Source organism: Echeneis naucrates, chromosome 20, assembly GCF_900963305.1.
Source record: "Echeneis naucrates chromosome 20, fEcheNa1.1, whole genome shotgun sequence".
NCBI lineage: Eukaryota > Metazoa > Chordata > Actinopteri > Carangiformes > Echeneidae > Echeneis > Echeneis naucrates.
Genome location: NC_042530.1, coordinates 2,870,404 through 2,891,526, shown reverse-complemented (window position 1 = coordinate 2,891,526; position 21,123 = coordinate 2,870,404). Strand labels below are relative to the sequence as shown.

Here is a 21,123-nt window from a genome sequence, read left to right as displayed (position 1 = left end):
CTTTTTTTTTTTTATTATTATTATTTCAGGAATATGTTCCTATAAAACCTTGGATTTCATTTAGTCTAAAAATTCTATTTTTATTTTTTCAAATTTGTCTACTTTTTTTTTTGTTGTTGTTGTTGTTTTGGTTGTTTGTTTTTTTTCCCCAGTAAGCTCTCTAGAGTGTGTGAGTGAGTGTGTTTGTGTGTTTCACTGTGTGTATAGTGTAAGGTAATAAAGTTATGGAGCTGGAGCGTTTAGGCAGCAGCGGGGTTAAACCTGAGAGGGGCAACACTCGTCTCTACAGGATAGCACTGGCCATGTGTGTGTGTCTCTGTGCCATCCTTCTGCTTGCACTCATACTGGGTAAGTCCACCACACACAAACGCACACACACTTGTTCTCATCCTGAGTTCTAATTTATAAGGGATAACATGGAAATATTTATGACCATACTGAACACTGTTCTCAGGTTGTCGTGTAAATAACACACAAACATGTCGCCGGGAGCAAAGGTGTGTGTGGAAGACTTGTGGGTAAAGTTATGTCAAACTATTTTTGGCTCATATAAGGTTTCATATACACCCACGTGGACATGTAGTACATCAATCTGTCCTGAAACGCACAGTGGGAGTCAAATTGGAGAAAGAATGTGTGTGTTCACCTTTTGTGGGTATTGTTTGCTGCAGAATGTAAAATCAATTAGCAGGGACTCTGTGGCAGAGTAGTTGTGGGTGGTGTGTGTGTTTTATTTATTTTGAAGGGGCAGTGCTCACTGAACAGCGCTTACACTTTCAGAAACATGAAAAATGTGATAAGGAGAGAAAAGGCAGCCACTCCTACAGCACTCCTGCCAAAAACAGACAAATATAATAATACGTGGGGCGATGCATTTAGTGGAAGGAAGTGTAGTTATGCAGCAACAATTTTCACATGAGCTGTAAAGCCAGCATGAATCAGATGTGACAGATTTCAAGTTATTTTAAAAGCACTACTTGTAGCATAGTTGATTTTTTTTTCTGGTTTTCACTGCATGCAACAATTCACATAAAATTCAACACAAATTATATCATGTAACTGTGCCTGATGAATTTAAGGTTGTCGGCGCAAATGTGCTGAATTTAACCAACTTAAGTAAACATTACTTCATACTGAAGGTTTCTTTTGTCCCCCGTCTGTTTATAAAAAACCCAGATGATACATACACATACATTTAAATTTGTAGCTAGTTGAGACAGTCAAGCATGGAGAAGTGGAACAAACTCCAAAAAGAAACTGAAGAAATTTGAAGAGCTCAGTAGCTTTAGGCTCGTGGTTGCTTGTGGCTGGGAGGGGTACAGGAGTACGTCTTGGGTGGGGTAAGTATTGTTTTTCTTTGTCATTGAGGGAACCAGCATTTTTGTGGTGGCATTGAAGTGTAATTATGTTATATCCCCCATATATATAGTACAGCAAACCCTCTCTAATGGAGTCCCAGTTTGATGGTCTACAGTCACGTGAGAGAACAGACACAGGAATACCAAAGGATGTTGTTTTTTGTGTGTTTGTGTCCCATTAAGGATCTCAGTAATAATCAGGTTGGTAGCTGTCCTGACACCAGAGCTTCAGACATCTGGAGTGTTTGTGTGTGTTTAAAGCCCCATTTATTCTCCAAAGAAGCAGCCAGAGGGGTTGTCAGGGTTGTTCCAGGCCAAAGGGGTTATTCCAGGTTGATGTTGTGAGTGGGAACATTTTTCACTCTAAGTAGCCCCCAACATTAAGCAACCAACCCTCATAAGCATCTCTGACTGGAGAACATGACCGTTCAACCTCAGAGGTCAGACACTGCGGTGCAGCTCTGTAAACGCTCCACTCGTCCGTAGACAATGGGGGATTTGGTTTCTAAATCCGTTCTCACTCTGCCGGGCCTGAGCTGTCTCCGGACGCCCTCTGAGCCACACCACGTAACAGTGGTTTCTGCCAAGAGGCTGAAGAGGCACGCTTTCGTTCACCTTCTAGGAAAGGAAGTGATTTAGTAAACCTGTGGTTACGCTGCAAGTAGCATAAACAATAGCGGGTTCACTCTGTCTATTCCTGGACTTCCGATTGCCCAAAATGAAGTATGTGGAGTAATTACAACTGACAGTTCAACAAAGAAATATGATCTTTCAGGAAGTACTTCAGGATTTCCTGTGACTTGATAAATAAAGATTTATGGGCAAGTGATGTCAAAAAGTTAAAGATTATGTGGCAGACTCTCTTCAGTCCAGGCAGACATAAGGTTAAAAAATGAATCCATCATCTGTTTACTCTGAAGGCTCTCCAGCTGTTTCAGCTGCACTTTGGACGTTGTTTGTCCCAATTGTGGGAATGTCGCCTGTTAAAGTTCCTTCTGATGACCACCATCATTTAGGGCCTTGTTTAATTATAATTATGAGACACATGTAGTTTGACCTCAATAAAAGGACACACCAAGAAAATAAACATTTTCTGTAGTGCAGGAAGTCACAGCTCAGTGTTTTTGTGTCCTTTAATTTGTTTTTAGGATTAAACAAAAAGTACTGAACTGATTGGCATCCAAGTTGGTTTAAGGATTAAAACGTGGGCCGGGGAAGGAGCCACGAAAGTTTGGTTTGGATCAATTACATTTATTTTGAATTGGATTTATTTCCTCTGACATCTGGTGTAAGTTGTTGGTCAACGGTTAACCCTAACCCTTCTGCTCGTTGATGTTTCACACCCTTCCAAACCTTTTCCTGAGCTTTCAACTCTACACCATATTACATTTTAAATCATGTTAAACCATGTTTTTGGTCTGGTGGTTGATCAAAAGAGGCAATCGGAGTACGGGAATTATTTGGGTTTTTTTTGAGTTACCATTAGAAGAAGAAGCTATGGAAATCCATTTTTCCCCCTCCTTTCCCTAATGGCTGATGCACCTCAGCCAACTTTTCTGGAGTAACATGTTTTGCCCGCCTACGCAGAAAGTTTGGTTGAGCTTCTGCTCTGTGGACGGGCCGTGCCACCAGCAGACTGTACATTTATGTGGTTTGGGGCAGTATATATAGACATGCATGCAACCAATGTTTTCAACAAAATGACACCACTGGTTGAGTCACAGGTCGATTTCTGCATGTCACTTGTTGCCCTTCATCAACTTTTCTCTTCCCTGCCAGTCTCTCAAAAATCCACTCAGGAGGAATTCTGTCTGACCCCAGAATGCATCGAAGCAGGTGAGGAGAGCTGAGCTGAGCCTCCACTGTTATTTTTATAGAAACTGGTTAAGCATGAGGTATTTCAATTGTGCCTGAAGTATCTGCCACTTAATGCGACCATGTTTTATCTCATCCCTCCTAAAGCGGGGTCCCTTCTAAGTAAAATGGATCGGTCTGTTGACCCGTGTGAGGACTTCTATAGTTTCTCCTGTGGAGGTTGGCTGAAGGAGAATCCGATCCCAGAAGATTCTTCCTCTTACGGCATCTACCCCTGGTTACGGCAGCATGTCGACATCCAGCTCAAAGGTTGGCTTTCACATCAACCTTCATGGAGAGTAGTTTACACTTGGCTTAAAGAGCTTCTATGGTTCTTATGAAGGACATTTGTTCGGATATTACACTGGAGTGAATGTCTTTGCTGAGAAACGTTCAGAAAATGATTTCTGAAAATAAATGATGTAATCATTATTTTCCAAACCAAGTCTCAACATGACTAGTTGGATACCTCATAATCAGACCCAACCACAAATGAGAAATTCTGTGTATCAACAGGTGTCTTATCAAGAGCACCAAAAACATTTATTCAATTTGTAATCTAATTTTGTTTAAATACTTTCCCTTTTGTTGATATTCACCTATTTGAAATAGGTGTTCTTGTAGAAGGCAAAAGAGTCAAATCATAGAATATATTACAAATAAAATATTTATGTGTTAACAAAAGTTCTGTTTTAACCAAGGTTTGTCATTGAAAGATTGATTTTTATGCCCCAAACTGCTTTTTGTCAGAGTTACTGGAAGCTCCTTCAAAGCCTGATGAACTGGAAGCAGTGTCCAAGGCCAAAATCCTCTACCGCTCCTGTATAAATGAGGGTGAGTCTAACAGACACGTCCCTGGTTTTGTTACTCGGGGGGGACGTGACATTGAAGGAGCCAAAATGTCACCATTTCCCCTGTTGGAAACAAGACGGTGTGAATCAGCACACATACAAACACACACAGCCAATATGAAATGGGAGATGAGCTTTTATTGATCCCCACGACAGATCCAGGTTACTTCAGCCTCACAAGGCTGAGAGTCACAAACAGGGGAAAAAAAGAGAAACGGCATGATGATCACAAAGCCAGACAGACAGGATAATAGAGCAATATCAACTCAGATATAAAGTCTTTTTTTTTTTTTAACACAAAGCTATGCTGGAGAAGATGGACACCAAACCGATGTTGAAAACTCTGAGACAGCCAGAGTTTCGTTGGCCTGTTGTTGGCGACGGGCTCGGCGGAGAGTACCAGTGGTCAGCAGCTCAGTGGAACCTGCTCAAGACGCTGGCAGAGATGAGGAACCAACACGGTCGGAGTGTCCTGATTCGCCTCTTTGTCTCCCCTGATGACAAAAACTCCTCACTCTATATCATCAAGGTGAGTCATCCACACACGTTTTAAGGGACTGTCACTGATATATGATAGAAATATTCTGTATTAGGTCTTCCTTGAAATAAAATTTCAGTGCGGTTTAATTTCCTGCCAGTCAGATCGAAGTTATTTCGTATGTACTTTATCTGATACTTTATTTATCTTCAGGGGAATATTAACAAGTGTATGTTTAAAACTGTGTAGCTGTATGACTATTACATTAATAGTTTTCAATGAACATAATTCCTGCTGACATCTCAGTGTGGATCCTGATTCTTTTACTTGAAAACGCAGCTTTAACCTGCATAGAAGCCATTTATGTTGTGCAAGTATACACATATTTTTTGCAGCTTGACAAATAAAAAAGATTTTGCTGCTGCAAATGTTTCGAAATGGACGAGCCCAGAAAGCAGCATTTGTGCTCTCTGTCTTTATGCAGCTGGACCAGGCGTCCTTGTCTCTGCCCTCCAGGGAAGACTACATCACCAACACTTCTTCTGCACAGGCGGTGAGTTTCCGCTTCATCTTTCACCGCTGACCTGTCATCTATAAACTCCTCTTCCTGCAGCCGCTATTTCCTTCCTGCTGGGTTGATAAATCGTTGCCCAAAAAAAAAAAAAAAAGAGCTCCAGCCACTTGAAATATGAGTGGTTAATGTTGGGTTTTTAGATCAGAGCAAGAGCTTCTTCCCAGACTCAACATTTTCCGATGCTAGACAGTCACACGGCAAGAAGTTAATTTGGGAAGAGGGAGCCAATAATGATTGCTCCACTAATAGCCACCTCATTAGCCCAGAGAAAAGAAAAAGTGCAGTATGCAGTGACTTAGTTTTCTCAACTGGAAAAACTCACTGTAAAGGTGTCCCTATCACTGCTGTACAGAACAGACTGGATGTTCAAGGCTCTGCGTCGGGCCGCAGGAGGAAGATACAATTCCTAATTTATCTTAAAGTAGTTGGATGTTTTTTGCCCCGTGACTTATATTAATTTTATTAATTATTAAAAAAAAATGCTTTATATATATGACCTTAACATTACCGTACACAATATAAATCTTTTTGTAATTTGTATTTTTTGCTCATCAGTTTTGCATAGCTTTTGATGTGTTTTAATATTAGATCACCGTGGGCAATGCAATCGATGGCTTTATTCATGATAAAATAAATCAATAATTTTCTAATGCTTTATAGATGTCATCCAGAATAGGGGGATTATGGGAGTTCTCTCCAATGAATTGTTTAACATATGGAAAGAGTTCGACAAAACAGATGAAAGAGAACAAATGTAGAAAGGGCAGGAAAAAGATATTTACAAAGAACACAAAGACTATTAAATGACACAAACTCATGCAGGATAGTACTGCACAGTGTAGTACAGTGTAGATGTAAGCCCTTGAGGTCTGATGGCGTCTGTTGTTCAGCTGCTCACAGCAATTAAAGAATAAATGACATTTATCCTTTCTGCCTTTGTTTCCCCCTCCTCCTCTCTCGCTTCAGTACCGTGCGGCTTTGCTCAGTCTGATGGTGGACATAGCCGTCATGCTGGGCGCTCCGGAGAGAGCAGCACAGACCCAGATGGAAAAGGCTCTGGCCTTCGAGACCCAACTGGCTCATGTAAAGACGTCATGATGAATACAATCTGACTGAACGTATGGAGATGATCTGATAGGCCCGCGTGCCTCCGGAGCTAATTAAAAGCCTAATTTTTACCAAGCATGAGATATGAGATGGATTCTTCAACTTCAGCTGTATAAAGGGAGATTATTTCCTGCATAAATGTTGAATCAGTCATGTCGGTGTGACATCCCTCGTTGTGTCTGCAGATCCTGATCCCCTATGAGAATCGCACCAGCGAGAACTTGTACAACAGATACTCACTGTCTCGCCTGCAGCGCTCCATACCACAGGTACTTTGCACCCATACTGGCACACATTGCAAACAAAAACATACCATGAGGGTGTATGTCAATATATAGTCTACATCTACTAACTGGAATAATCATTAAATCGGATCTCCAAGTTGAAAAATGTTGAAATGTTGCCACATGACATAAAAGTACAAAGCAGCTAAAAATCCAAATGATTCTGAAAATCTTCTCATATGCTACCAATTTTATTTATTTGAAAACATTGATTTTGTCAAGAGAAACTACAAAATACCGTTAACCTGTGTCTCCTCGTGTCTCCTGGTGCCTGTGTGTGTAGTTTGACTGGCTTGGGTTTGTAAAAGCTGTGGTGGAGTCTAAAAGCGACCCGGCTCGGACCATCTCCTCCTCTGAGCCCATCATCGTCAGAGTCCCCCAGTACTTCAAGGAGCTGTTGAAACTCATTAACGCTACAGATCCCAGGTGCACACACAGACTGGGGCCTGGGCTTCCTGTGTCTCATTACAGGGACATTATGGTATATAATAAGATTATACGTGGGCTGTGTTTAATTCTCCTCACTCTGTCTCTCTCTGTCTCATCAGGACTGTAGCAAACTACGTACAGTGGAGGACAGTTTTCTCCAGAATGACCACTCTGAGTCGTCGTTTCCTCTACAGATACCTCGACTACGCTCGGGTAAGTCCAAGAAGCATGTTCCACCGCCTGTCATTTTTTAAGTCTTTACATTAACTTCAGCATAAAATTTGTCTTTATGGGTTGAAGAGACCAAAACCTTCAAAAAATTCAGTCAGCTATGTAACAAAGCAACTTGAGGAAACCTTTTTACAGATAGTTTGGATCTTATACCATAAAGTTTGACTACAAACAGAAAACTGGCTGTTACCAGTGTAGTTAGTGACATTCCTGCCCTTGATATGCACGAGTTACCTTTAATTTATCTTCATTTCAGTTTATTTCAGTAGGAATCTGACTTCGTGGCTTTCTGCAGCACTTCCCTGAATCACTCTCTACCTGGACCTTTAATGTAGCACTCAATATATTTTTTTCAACAGCTTCATTACATTCGAGCCGACATAAAATGAAAAAGAAAAGAGATGAATGAATCATCATTTAAATGTTCTGTTTTTTTTATGTCTGCATAGAAAATTTCCTTTCCTGGAAGTCAGAGCTTGAAGGCATGATGTTTATTTGTAACATTCTCTTTGCAGCCCTGCTGATAATATTTTGTTCTTATAAGAAATAATGCAAGCAATGAAGACAACAAGCAAACTATTGTCCTCCATTTCCTCCAGTACTATCCTCCGTTTACTCTGTGCATTGTGAGTTGGAAATAAATTTATTATAAAGATAGTAAATGCCTTTGAGAACAGGCAGGAGCATTTTTGATGTTCTCAGTTTTAGTACTCGCTTGAAACCAGCTTTGAGTTTATGTAATATGAAATTGAAACGTTTTATGAAACTTTGCTTCTGGGACTTAAAATCAGTATCACCGTTATCAAAGAGCTGAGGAAGATTTGATTTCCTATGAATACAAACAATGATGTGCTGTATGTTTGAAATACGTTATTTTAATGAAAACAATTAAATAAATTAAATGTGTAGATGTGTTACTTGAATAACGGATGCCACTCCCCTTCCAGGTCACCACGGGAACCACATCTCTAACCCCGCGTTGGGACAAATGTGTGAACTACGTTGAGAATTCGCTTGTTTATGCCGCTGGACGTATTTTTGTCAACACACACTTCCAAGAGGACAAGAAACACATGGTGCGCATACACTGTGATGTTGTGTGCGTGTGTGTGGTCTAACATCATGGCTTGAGTGTTCAGTGTTTGCGTCTATGTGTGAGCAGGAGATGACGCTTTTCCATGTTGTGGTGTCTGTGTCAGCACAGGCATTTGTGTGTTTACGTGTCGCTAATCCCGAGCACTTAACTTTCTGTTGTGAAGGCGACTCGTACATGTTTGTAGTTCTCTCCATTCTTAAACTGTCACAGCTGAACCGATGAGCGCAGGCTCTAATGACTTTCAGTTTCCTGTGTGTGTTTCCTGGAAGTCAAATCATCTCCCTCTTCTGTTGTTTGTTCATTTGTGTGTGTGTGTGTGTGTGTCTCAGATGGAGGAGCTGATTGAGGGCGTCCGTTGGGCGTTCATCGACATGCTGGAGAAAGAGAACGACTGGATGGATCAACCGACGAAGAAGAGAGCCGTAGAAAAGGCAAGAAAGGCGGGCGGTCGTCAGCTCATTCCCCTAACAATGAACATTTCTGTGTGCGAACTGGCTGCCTTGTGCACAACAGTAAATTTGATATTTTCTTTTTTTTTTTTTTTGGAGGCGGTGAAAAAACAACACTTTTTCTACACGGTTTTATAGCTAATAAATCGCTGATCTACTGCTCACATCTCTTTGAGCAGCACAGTTGTGTCCTTGAGTGCCAATGAATAAAATACTCTGTTGTTTTTTCTGTTCTCCCTGAACCAAACCAACCTTGATTATTTATAACACTTTTGACCTGCGCAGTTCGACAATGACCTCTGAAAATATATTAAAAATAAAAGGGTAAACATTCACACACACTTCCTCATTCAGACCTTATATTTCCTCTTGTTCTATCTTCTTCAGTGTAATCTAAACGTGTTTAGGTGAGATCTCCTGTGAAAAACATGAATGATTATTATTGTTGAACTGTCCTTAATGTTCACTCTGCTGTTGCTCTCTTAAGGCTCACGCTGTCCTGGCTAAGGTCGGATACCCCGAGTTTATTCTGAATGACACCTACCTCAATGAGGATCTGAAGGAGGTTCGTTTGGCACTGATTTATACAATACGGGATCAGAAATGAAAAAGAAAAACACTTTTGTGGTTTTCATTTGTCAATCTTGTCATCTGTTCACCCATAATCACGACCTTGAGCGACTCACTCGCTCATGATTGAGCTCCCAAATAAAAAATAAAAAACTCGCACACTACATCTGAAGTTTGGCGTTACTTAACACTTTTAGTTCTGTTTGTTTTATATTTTAGCTGAAGCTCGACGAGGCGGACTATTATGGTAACGTGATGCAGACGTTGAAGTTGATCGCTCAAACTGATATCTCCTGGCTTCGAAAGAGCGTCCCACGTACGGAGTGAGTAGCTAATGTAACATCTGCAGGTGTTTCAATCCAGCTGGTATCTTCAGTATGTACATGTAAAAAAAAAAAAAAAATGCAGTGAGAAATCAGCAGCAGGTGAAAACAGATTCATATGTGAATGAAAGAAAACGGCACATTCTCATTATGTTTGGGACCAGAACTCATTTAAACACGCTATCACAGGATAACTGTCTCAACAAACCAACTTCCAACTTCCAATATTTGCATGGCAGCAGATGATCTGTGGCTTTTCTCAAAATTCGTTTAGAAATTGGAACGGGAACATTTCTTTTTTCCTTTAATTGACAGCCCATAATGTGTTTGTGTGTATTTCAGATGGTTTACAAACCCAACAACTGTGAATGCCTTCTACAGCTCCTCCACAAATCAAATCAGTAAGGCAGCGCATGACTGATATGCTGAGACACCAACATCTGACACCACTTTAATTCAATTACTCTGAGGTTTTGTCTAGACAGGTGATATTTTATGGGCCATTACTCCCTATTTAGTCCTTAATCTTTGCTTTAAGAAAAAATAGACAAAATTCTTACGTAGTCATGGCTTCCTCTCCAGAACGATTCCCATCTGGACAGAGTGCGACAGACAAACAAACCAAAAAATACTTTGATCCTCTCGTTTAGGATTTCCTGCCGGAGAGCTTCAAAAGCCCTTCTTCTGGGGAAGAGAGTACCCGAGGTGAGATTCAAGAAAACGTGACAAGCTCACGCACCAAAGAGATTCCCCTTCGTGTTGTACTCAGGAGCAGCGTGGCATTATGAAATAAATCCAGGATTTTCCTGATATGTAAATCCTGTGGAAAAAAAGCATTATTTTAGACATCATTCTCTTCGATTGCCGTTTCCTAAAACTTTAAACTCATAAAGTAAATATTTCACATCTTTTAGTGACATTAGCCTTTTTCATTTTACTGTATTGTGAAACATAATTCAGTTTTGGGAATATGAAAATATCATTTTAATTTTCCATCCAAATGTTTAGATTGTTCATCAACTGTTGACAAGTAATCATTAAAACTGTCTGTTTCCAGATCTCTCAGCTACGGTGCCATCGGAGTGATAGTCGGACACGAGTTAACGCACGGCTTTGACAATAACGGTACATCATAATACATCATAATGGAGACTAGTCAGAGTTATAAGTTATAAAGGGTCCATAATTCTGCTGAAGGCATTAATAAAAATAATTCACATTCGAGTTGCCAGGTTGTGGAATCTCTTCTTCCAGTGTGACCTGACTACTGTTTCTCTAATCGATATATCAGACAACAGACTGCTGACACAACGTTTACAAGCAGTTTATTATTCATTTTTAACTTGATTATGAATTTATCTGTTTATCTGCACAATTTTTGCTTGAAATACATATTAGATGCTGTCGCTCGAGGTATTTGTTTATCAAGTTATTCAACTTAATCTAAAGCTAAACACTATTGCATAGTCGTTAATTAATTAACCAGCAGTACAAAGCTTTATCAGAAAACGGAACAGATGTTTTATTTATTTATTTATTTTTTGAACAGGTCGGAAGTACGACAAAAACGGAAACCTTGACCAATGGTGGAGCAACTCGTCCATCACAGCGTTCAATGAGAAGACCCAGTGTATGATAGAGCAGTATAACAGCTACCACTGGGAGGAGGCAAACCTGAACGTACGAGAGTTTCAAATCTAACGTGCATTAGTGGGCTAACCTGATCATTAGGGCTCCTCTAAAGATGAATTTTCGGATGTTTTCATTTGCAGGTGCGGGGTAAGAGGACTTTGGCAGAAAACATAGCAGACAATGGAGGGATAAGAGAAGCGTTCAGGGTACGGCCTATTACTGCCTCAGATTATCTTTCTTACCTGCATCTGCGGACAACCAAGGGATAAAAATCCTTCCTGTGCTGGCGTCAGTCTTTTAATATTTGTGTGCAGGCGTACCGACGGTGGGTGGACAAGAGCAGAGGTGGTGCAGAGGAGCCTCTCCTGCCCGGAGTCGGCCTCAACAACAACCAACTTTTCTTCCTGAGCTACGCACATGTAAGAAAGATACTTTTTTGCATTTCTGGACATCTCTGTTGTCTTTCCAAACTCACCAGTTGTTTAATTTAGGCTAATGATGTTTAAATTGTTGAGACTTGTTGAGATACACTGAACAAGTTTAAAGGAGCTGTATGTAAGCTTTGCCGTAGCAGCTTACCACTGACAGGAAGAAACGTTGTGTATGTCTCATACGTGTTTGTCATCTGCAGGTGAGGTGTAACTCGTACCGACCAGAGGCAGCCAGGGACCAGATCCAGAGCGGAGCCCACAGTCCACCGAAATACAGGTGAAAACGCACACACACACAGACTGACAAAGAGACGCAGCTCTTACAACCTGACCTTTACCATTATTGTTGGTCTGCAGAGTTGTCGGAGCCATGAGTAACTATGAGGAGTTTCGGAAAGTGTTCAACTGTCCCGCGTCGACACTTATGAACCGAGGAGAACAGTCCTGTCGGGTTTGGTGACCTTTTGACCTCAGCTTTACTGTGAACACAACCAGGTCTTTCAGCAGGACGCCTGTTGAAACGCCTGATAATGCTGAAGCCAACATAGTTTACATGATGTGGGAGCAATGAAAAGGAGAGGAAAAATAGAACTCAGACGTGTGATATTGTACAGTATATTGTTACGACAACAAAGTTGGAGTGGTTTGTTTTGTTTTTACAGATTTTTTTTCTGCATACGTTGCAGTTACTGTTTAAATTATGACTGAAACCTTTTGTCCATTTGGACTACCATTCATGAATTTTGAAAAATATTTGAATAGTTTTTACAATAGCAGATATACATTATATGCACTGCAAGTGTGACGAGATGGAAATAAATAACTTGTACATTAAAGGTACAGTGATGATAGAACTTTTGTATTTTTTTACAGGAACATTTTGTGGGAAGCAGAAATAAATTAGGTCAATATATTGAGCCGTTTCAATAGATTATGGCTTAAAGCTTAAATTAAAGATTTATATTTTAAATAAAATTAGTTTGTGAATAGGAGCCAAAAAAAAAAAAAACCTGCTGGTAACCTTTTAGGTTTTATGAGGAGGGATATGATTTGGATTTGTTTGTGTGCGTTCGTGTGGTCTCTTCTCGGTTTCTGTTCCACTTTGTTTCCATCTTATTCTTGTGTCTGACATTTATATTCATTGTGCTGTTCAGCCCGAGGCAAATGAACTCACAGAATTACAAGCACTCAAACTACAAGAAGCACTCTCTCCATTCGTCTTTCTGTCTCTGCTGCTTGACTGCACTGCAGAGGTGCACTCGCACATCAGTGTTTGATGCCGCTCTGCGTTACCGGTGTTTTCCAAACCAGAAAGATGGAAAATGACAAGGACCTGTTGATGGCGAAATCAAGTGTTCATGTTTTGTTTTGAAATGATTAACTTGATTGGTTTCTCCATGTTTTACCAAACTCGGACTAACATTTCGAATTCTGCTTTGGAAGCACTTACAAGTCTCGATTTAAAATCAGAATTTACACAAAATCTTGTGTTTAATTTTGTCTCAGGCCTCACTGAAAAAATTGTCGCACAGCAAACTGTTGCAAAATTAACATGATATACCTCAAATGATACATCTGCTTGCGTAGCTGATATTTTTTTTTCTCGTCATAAACAACATAAGTACTATCACTTAAAATTAATTTTTATTTTAACCTTATGTTGGAATTCCTATTATTATTGATGTTCCATATTATATTTAATGTCTACATGGTGTTGGGAAAATAATATTGCTGATAGCTACTTTAGATTAAAATGTGGATTATTCCTACAAAACATTAAATGTAAATCTTTATTTAAAAATCTAATTAATCTATAAATATGTCAGTAGTTAAAATGCACATCCTTTCCCTGATGATGCAAGTCTTTTCACTTGGTAAATAATTAAGTCAAAGAATTGATAGACAGTATTTATAGAAATTGAATATTTGTGTCAGTCTGGCTGTTGATTAGCTGACAAACCGTTTCAGCCATTGCTCAAATTTAAATTCCCCAATATTGTGCAAATAAACTGAAACCACTGTGAATCAGAGAATCTCAGCTCACGTTTTCTTTTTCTGGAAGTGATTTTCTTATTGCCCATTTGTGTCCGTGCGTATGTAGTAACCCTGTGTTCTAGTTGTGCCTGTTTTTGTCTTTGTTGCTTTATAATAAAATTCTGGCACATTGCGCTGTTCCTCCACCTTTTAACTTGCCTGTGATTGATAGGATGAGGTGAAAAATGAGTGCGATTCAGTGGTGGATTTGATGGATGGGTGGAGGACGGTGTGAAGAGTGATCACATCTGAGAACATGCCCACGTATTGATTGTCCTCCAGGTCGTGTCATGGTTATTTATGTCAGCTGTTCCCATGGCAACTCACTCCTTGGTCGTACAGTTGACTCTTGAACCTGACGCTGTTTGTGTCCTTTCAGTTTGCTCTACAGTGACAGGCGGGTGGTGACATTAATGACTTGTATCTGTGGGAACACCAGCCGCAGTTTCATCAATACACACCAATTAGAGAAACAGGTCCAGTGCCTCAGTCTATTATGTTTGTTTATGTTTGTTTTGTGTGCATTCGGGGGGGAGTTGTGTGATTAACGGACCAAATGGGATGGATGATAATGAGCAAAGAGATGTGTAAAGGGATGTGATGTGTCAGGCTGCTGGCAGCCATTCTTACACGGCCTTTTATTATCAATAGATGCCCCCACCTGCCCCTTTCCACCATTCAGACTCAGCACATTGATTTTTGTAGTTGTTGAAAGCCTAATTTAAAATAATGAGAACGTTGTGCAATCTGATTTCTTTCTTCTTCCACCCTCCAACAACGTCATCTGGACTCTGTGTGTTAGTAACCAGCAACAGTAACTTATAAACATAAATCTAAATAAATGAATCATTACCTTCCTCACCACATAAAATGGAATATTAGTTCAGCTGTCGTGGCTTGTTGAAGCTTTTGCAATAAGTTTGTGCCTTTTCTTGCATTTCACCACAGCTGCTTTTTTCATATTGTCGCTTATATTTATAAATATATATTTAAAAAACGTGATTACTTGATGTGCACAACGCAGACTTTTTCCTTGCGGATTTGTCTTTAAGATTGATTTTCTGTGACTTAACTCTACATACTGGATTAACAATAATATATAAATTATTCATCTTTATGAATATGCATTAAATAGCACTTCTTTGATAGGCTGGATTGCATTAAAACCTCCAAAGATCTACTGCCATCCACCATTATATAAACACTGCACAGTCGTCAAACCAATCACTAAGTGGCTGGTGAGTGGATGTCAGTTTGCAGCATCATCTCAAAAGGCAGCAGCTCAAACATGGTCTGATGCCCAGAAAGACAAACAAAACAAAAAACACCTTGTCTTTGGTGCTCTGTAAATAAACGTGAACAATTCCCAACATTTGCTGTCTGCAAACACATCAAATGAAAGCAGCCTGAGACTTAACGTGAAATAAACCCAGAAAAGCACCACCACCACAGAAAGGTCAGACGGTCCTGCCCGGTCCTGCTGTTCTGCTTCTGTCCAACAGAGGGCACATAAATGTGGCTTCAGGGCCCTTTCTGAGGCGGTGTACGGATTACAGATGGGCCCGGAAATCAAATTAGCTTTGTGAGAGGTGAAAATGGCTCCTCTCTGATATCACACTCTGACATTTTAGCAAATCAGGTTTTCCTCAGGCGATGCTGAAGTCATCGGGCCTCGCCCAGTCTTCTTTATCTGGCTTTGACGCTCAGCTTCTTTGCACTCTATCCTTTTATTTTCAATATTTCCATTCTCTTGCTGTTTGTTTGTGAAGGAGAGGTAGAGTGAGCCTGCATCTGTTTGCATCTATCTTCTCGGTTCTCGGCTGAGACTGTAATCAAATCTTGGAAGGCTGCAAAGACGACTTTGCTGAATTTCTCTTTTTGTGCCCCTCCTATTGACCTCCCTCTTCCATCACACGTGCTGCCCCCCCCCCCCCCCCCTTTTACAGCATCCTGCCTGGCCTCATGAGCTGGAGTCCAAATGACATTTAGGTATTACGAATGCTGCTGACCACCAGGAAGATGCAGAAAATAGGGCTGTAGAAAAAGCAGAGAGGGAAATAAAGATAGATGGCTAAACTGATAACACAGAATGTACAGGGGGAGGGGGGGATGCTTGAAATGAGCAATGACAAGGCTGTCTTTTCCAGACAGAAAGTGAAGGAGAGCTCGGAATCTTTTGAAATGATAATGTAGAGAAAGTGTAGGAGAAGTGTCTCCTTAGAGTTCCTCCATTTGGCCCTGAACTAAACAACACACTTCATACATCAGTTTGGGGTGACCGCTGTAACCTTATTAAAATGTTCATACTGCGAACTTCATAAAAAACAGATTCATCAGTCAGATGAGCTCCGGAACCAATTAAGTTAAACCCAGTTACCAATTAGCGAAACCACTGACAAGTAACTAAACTTTCTGCTTTGATATGTCTAGTCTCAGCAAACTCTTCCCTCCTCACCGACTGTCTTCTTTCTGCGGCTGAGTCTCAGTGTTTCCTCTCCAACATGGTGGAATCAACATCCTGAATTTCTCCACCAGTAAGTACAAGAGTATGTGATTTATTTTCTCTCTCTCTCTCAAATGTGGGAAAAACATGTTCATTAAAAATATTAATACTGGCATAGTTTAAAACATGGAAAGCTATTTAGATAGATAATGATATTTTTTATCACTTACTTAAAATTGCACTGGAAATAATTGTGAAAGGTTATGTACAATAAACTAGACTATAACAGGAAATAATTATCTATTAAAAAATGTGAGAAAATTCTCAAAATGTGGATCATTTTTGAAACGTGCTGTTTAGCTTAAATCCTGTCAAAAAGGTGAACATTAGCGTCATCATCGCAGCATTTATTCAAATTTATGTAAAGATGCTGCACAAAGACAGTTTTAAAAAGTTGCAATGTGAGACGTTGATTACAGTTATTAGCATTGTGAAATTTTTTAACCATCCTTACTTCGACTGTCTCCAGTCATCATATCCTGCCGGAGTGTAAAAATCCCTCTAATCAGGACGGTTTCCTGCATCCGAACTGACTCAGCCGCTGTCACTCCTACGCTGAACAAATCGAGGAGGTGCCAAACAGGGCCCATATTAAAATGTTCCTGTGGCAGATATGAACCTTAGTGGGTGATAATTTTACACATTTTGAATATTCCAAACTTCCAGGTGAGAAGTTTAGATGAAACGGCCGGAGGTTTTGTCCACAGCACACCAATCCAAGGAGCAGATGTGGCCGTCATGTCTGCTCACTGTAACCACACGTAGATGGGTAAGTAAATAATACAGAAGGAGGGAAATAGAAATGAAGGGATAGACTCTTTATTAATGGATGGCCTCCACCAAAACAGATGGATTGGGGGATGGGAGGGGGTGGAGGAAAAAAAAAAAAAAAGAAGAAGGTAGGCGGTGCAGAGAGGGAGCCTTATTCATGAATATCTGCCCTCCAGCAGCATATAGATGTCTTTAATAATGGAGGGAAGATGCAACGCAGATGGACAAACATGAAGCCCAAAGAAGGACACACAGAGTGACAGTCTGTCAAGAGCTGCTGTCCTTTTGGCCGCTGATGCTATTTCCATCATCTGCCCATCTTCTCTCCCTGTGAGTGTGTGAGTGTGTGTGTTGACGTGTGTTAAGTGTATTTGTTGGCGGCAGTTTCCAACCCCTGGAGCACTTTCCTTCCCTCCTTTCTGTAGGTGCAGAAATTAACTGGCCAAAAATGGGCACGCTTTCAAAGCCATTCATTTTTGCCACTTTCCTCTTTCTGTCGCTCTCTCTCACACACACACACGCTATTCTGATTTCTATAAATCTTTTAGCAACACTAATTAGTACTTTTGTTATCAGACTGCCTCGAGCCCCCTATATCTCAGCAGTCTTTCATTTTCTATTCTGCTCTTCCTTCCTCCCCGGGGAGATGCTTACTCATTCATTCCTTCACCGCTCCTCTCTCTCCGGACTGGTAATAGGGATTAAAGGCTAATTGAGGCTTAATTGAATAATGGATTAGAACATGCATAAGCACATGTGCACAGATGTTGTTTCCTTGTTGAATTCAGTCTTTTTCTTGGTTGTGGGCATCTGGCTTTTCCCAGCAGTCACAACTCGAAGAAGAAGCTGTGGCTTTATAGTAGTTATACTGAGAAACTCCCATTTAAGAAAAAAAAATATATAATAATAAGCCATTTGTGCAAGTGGCTTTATGGTTTATTATGACCTGCAGTTAGGTTTTATTGTTAAGTGCAGCGGTTGTGTGAAATGTCATCAGTCTATCCTGCGAATGACATGTTTTTACATTGAAGTGATTGAAGATTGAAGATTAAATGACATATTCAGTCGTTTCGCTAAAAAGACTTGCAGCTCGAGCAGTACCTGTCTCCTTTCATTTCTTGAGATCGCTGCGTTTGATGCTGAGTCCTTAGAGGAATAAATAGTAAAGTGCACACCATTGGATTATCCTCTCCGAAATTTAAACAGTTTCTGTTTCAAATATGTTTAGAAGGAAGCTAAAATGGGGCTGTGGATCAATTTTTCCCTTTAAGTAACGAGGACATTTATATAAATTGACAAGTTGCAGGTTTTTCTGCCCGGTTATCCAAACTGAGGGGAAAATCCACTTTTACCAACCACATTACTTTTTATATGATTATGAAGTTCAAACTTCATAATCATATAAAAATTGGTCATGTCCACCATCACCATCACCAACCAATCAGCTCCACGTCTCTTTGTCACCTCAATGCGACTATTTTGTCATTATAAGCACATGGTTTGTAGAACACAGACCTCTTAACAGCTCACAACACAAACATGTTATCACCTTTCCTAGCTCTGTTTTTGATCTCTCCCAACTCCTGAAGGAAATAACAGTTTATTTCTTTTTTTTTTTTTCAGCTGTAAACTGTTAACTGTGGACATTGGGTTTACTTTGGAAAACTGAAAACCAGTGCAGTAAAGATGGAGGCTGAACAGTTACACAAATCAACTGAGTGTCACTTTATAAATATGTGTATGAAGGAAATCAAATATTCAAAAGACTCTTTGTAGGTTCAAACAGTTGAAACCTTTTGACATTGTCTGGAAGAGAAGCAACAAGTGGACACAACTGCAACTAGACACTGCTGCTTATAAGGATAATTAAATTATCTTCATTAACTAACGAGATTAAATTAGCTTGTTACCATTGTATAATAAGGATGGATGTGTGTACACGAGAACACAGAGTGACACAAAAATCAGATATTTATGTCGTGCTCAGAACATTTAACCCCGCCACGGCATCATAGCTACACAGCAGAGATTGATGAAAATCTCATTGATTTTCTAACTTAGTTTTGCTTGAAAAGAAATGAAAAATTGTAATGAGGTTTTCTCCCAGGCAAAATAAGAGAGCAAAGAAATGTTTGTGGTTTTTTGTTTGGTCCATAATATGTTAAAATGCTTTATATCTAAATACTGCTGTAACATTTTATTACAGGAATTCATCTTTCATCTTTTAAGACCTATCGAACCCCAAAGCCTGAAGTCGTAAAACATCATTTCTGTCTTTGTGAAGGGCGTAATATTAATAGGGAGGGAAGCAAAAGTTTTGACATTTTTAATCCAAGCTGAGCTGATTTATGATTTCGAAGGAGAGGACACTGTCTTAGCTGTTGGACTCCACGGGCCTAAACACAAAGACAGACAGTGTGATCTCAGCCTGTCTGCACTGCTCTGCGTGGCTCTTCTGCTTTTAATGCCACTGTAGCGGACACCTCCACTCCATAAGCAGATTGGGAGTCAGCAGGTGTGTGTATCTCTGTGTGTGTGTGTGTGTGTGTTTGAAGGGGAGGGTTGTGGGGGACTCGTGGCATCACCATTGCTATGGGAACCGGGGCTGTGCAAAAACAGAGAAAGTAATTTGTCTGGTTTCCCTGGCAACGGGCTACACAACAGCAAACGCCCGAGGGATGCATCAAGGACACTTGTAAATATAAAATAATAAGATAAATCGTAAAGTTGCTCATGTCACCAAACAAAATACACATAAAAAGAAAATCTGCCAGCACAAACTCCAAAAGGCTTTTTTTTTTTTTTTATGTGAAATATTGCACACATGCTCAATAGCTTTGTGGATTTGTATGCATCCCAGGACGTTATATTGATGTTATTTTAATCAGGATGAAATGAAAGAGAATCATTAAGTGCCCCCCATTTATCATCTGCAGTCAGTGTATACACATTTACCAAGCAATTTATAACAGACTAATGTATTTATAAGCAGGAGTAAGCACACATAATTTTATTTCTGGGTGAGTTATTTCCTAATATATATGTTTTTTCCTGCGCATATGGTGCAGTACTATTACAGAAATGATTTGTCCAGAAAAGGTATCTATGAATGCTGTATTAATCAGTTGTAATTAGCTTCCACTGAAGAAACTGTTCAGTCCATCATGTGTCCAAAATGTTGCTGATATATGCTGAATTGTGTGTTTGTGGGCCTCCTCTGCAGGTCTCAGGGTTGTGCTGGTGTTTGAACTCATTACTGTATTTTACTCACAATTATAGTGAGATTGTGTGCTTCTCTGCAGGAAACTGGGTGATTTGGAGACCAATTGGAACTAAAGCATGACTGCTATTATCCTTCATTAGCTGTTTATACAGGAGCCTCCACTTCCACAGGAGGGCTGATGAACCCGATTATCTCGTGTTTTCAATCGTTTTCACATCTATGCATGTCGATTATGCACCACGAGGGGGCTGTTGTGGCTTTTGTGGGTGAATGTCAACACTGTGGTCACAAATCAAACAATTCAGGATGTTAAATTCCTGCAAATCTTCTGATCTCTGGCTGTCGCGAAGTGAATGTTTGTTTCTCTGCACCTTTGCAGCGCGGAGAGGCGAAGGGGGCGGGGCGGATAAAAAAAGGGGGGGCTCATGAGGGCGGTGCAAAAGAGGAGAGGCAGGGAGGGGTGGTGGTGGGGGGGGGGGACGGTCGGTCCCCGGTTTGAAAGCCGGTAATTAGTGACGCGTCTTCACGGAGAGCGGAGTGGATCAGTCGCTGCTTGGGAGCGCAGCCCGGCGGCGGATTAAAACCAGAGGAGGGGTGGGGGGGTTTGGGAGAGGGGGTAGGCTGGAGGTGTGTGGGGGGGGGGGGGACTCCGCTGAGAAGAACCGGGGCGGTGAGGAGAGAGGAGAGGACGGACTACAGGAAGCCCTCTGCGGCAGAGGAAACCCAGACCAGGCTGATCCGGCACAGAACTCCGCCGGCATCCCCGGGTGCGCTGCGTGCACGCCGCGTCAGCTCGTCCTGCGACTCTCACCGAAACCACCCAACCAGGCTGACCCCCCCCCCCCCACTCCACCCACACCCACACCCCCACCCCGCCTCAACATCCAACATCTCCACCGGCAGCGTGTTGCAGGGTGGAGCTGGA

At 40.8% G+C, this 21,123-nt stretch overlaps 1 protein-coding gene across 1 annotated transcript; it reads left to right on the top strand.

Annotated features, from left to right (window-relative positions):
• phex (phosphate regulating endopeptidase homolog, X-linked) lies at positions 1–12,676 on the top strand. Its single transcript, XM_029528929.1, has 22 exons — positions 1–348; positions 3,138–3,194; positions 3,321–3,482; positions 3,963–4,046; positions 4,366–4,592; positions 5,026–5,094; positions 6,082–6,198; positions 6,408–6,491; positions 6,790–6,932; positions 7,055–7,148; positions 8,114–8,242; positions 8,592–8,693; positions 9,199–9,276; positions 9,501–9,604; positions 9,947–10,005; positions 10,255–10,309; positions 10,662–10,729; positions 11,154–11,284; positions 11,377–11,442; positions 11,551–11,655; positions 11,868–11,944; positions 12,025–12,676. Exons 1-22 carry the CDS (start codon positions 225–227, stop codon positions 12,125–12,127), a joined length of 2,238 nt encoding a protein of 745 aa, XP_029384789.1. The 5' UTR covers positions 1–224; the 3' UTR covers positions 12,128–12,676.
• Positions 12,677–21,123: the final 8,447 nt, after the last annotated feature.

Excerpts from the sequence above, each read along its gene's own strand:
- phex (XM_029528929.1), top strand. The coding sequence starts at position 225 with ATGGAGCTGGAGCGTTTAGGCAGCAGCGGGGTTAAACCTGAGAGGGGC. Across the intron at positions 7,149-8,113 it reads GATACCTCGACTACGCTCGG|GTCACCACGGGAACCACATC; the intron begins GTAAGTCCAAGA and ends CTCCCCTTCCAG. Across the intron at positions 11,945-12,024 it reads CACAGTCCACCGAAATACAG|AGTTGTCGGAGCCATGAGTA; the intron begins GTGAAAACGCAC and ends GTTGGTCTGCAG.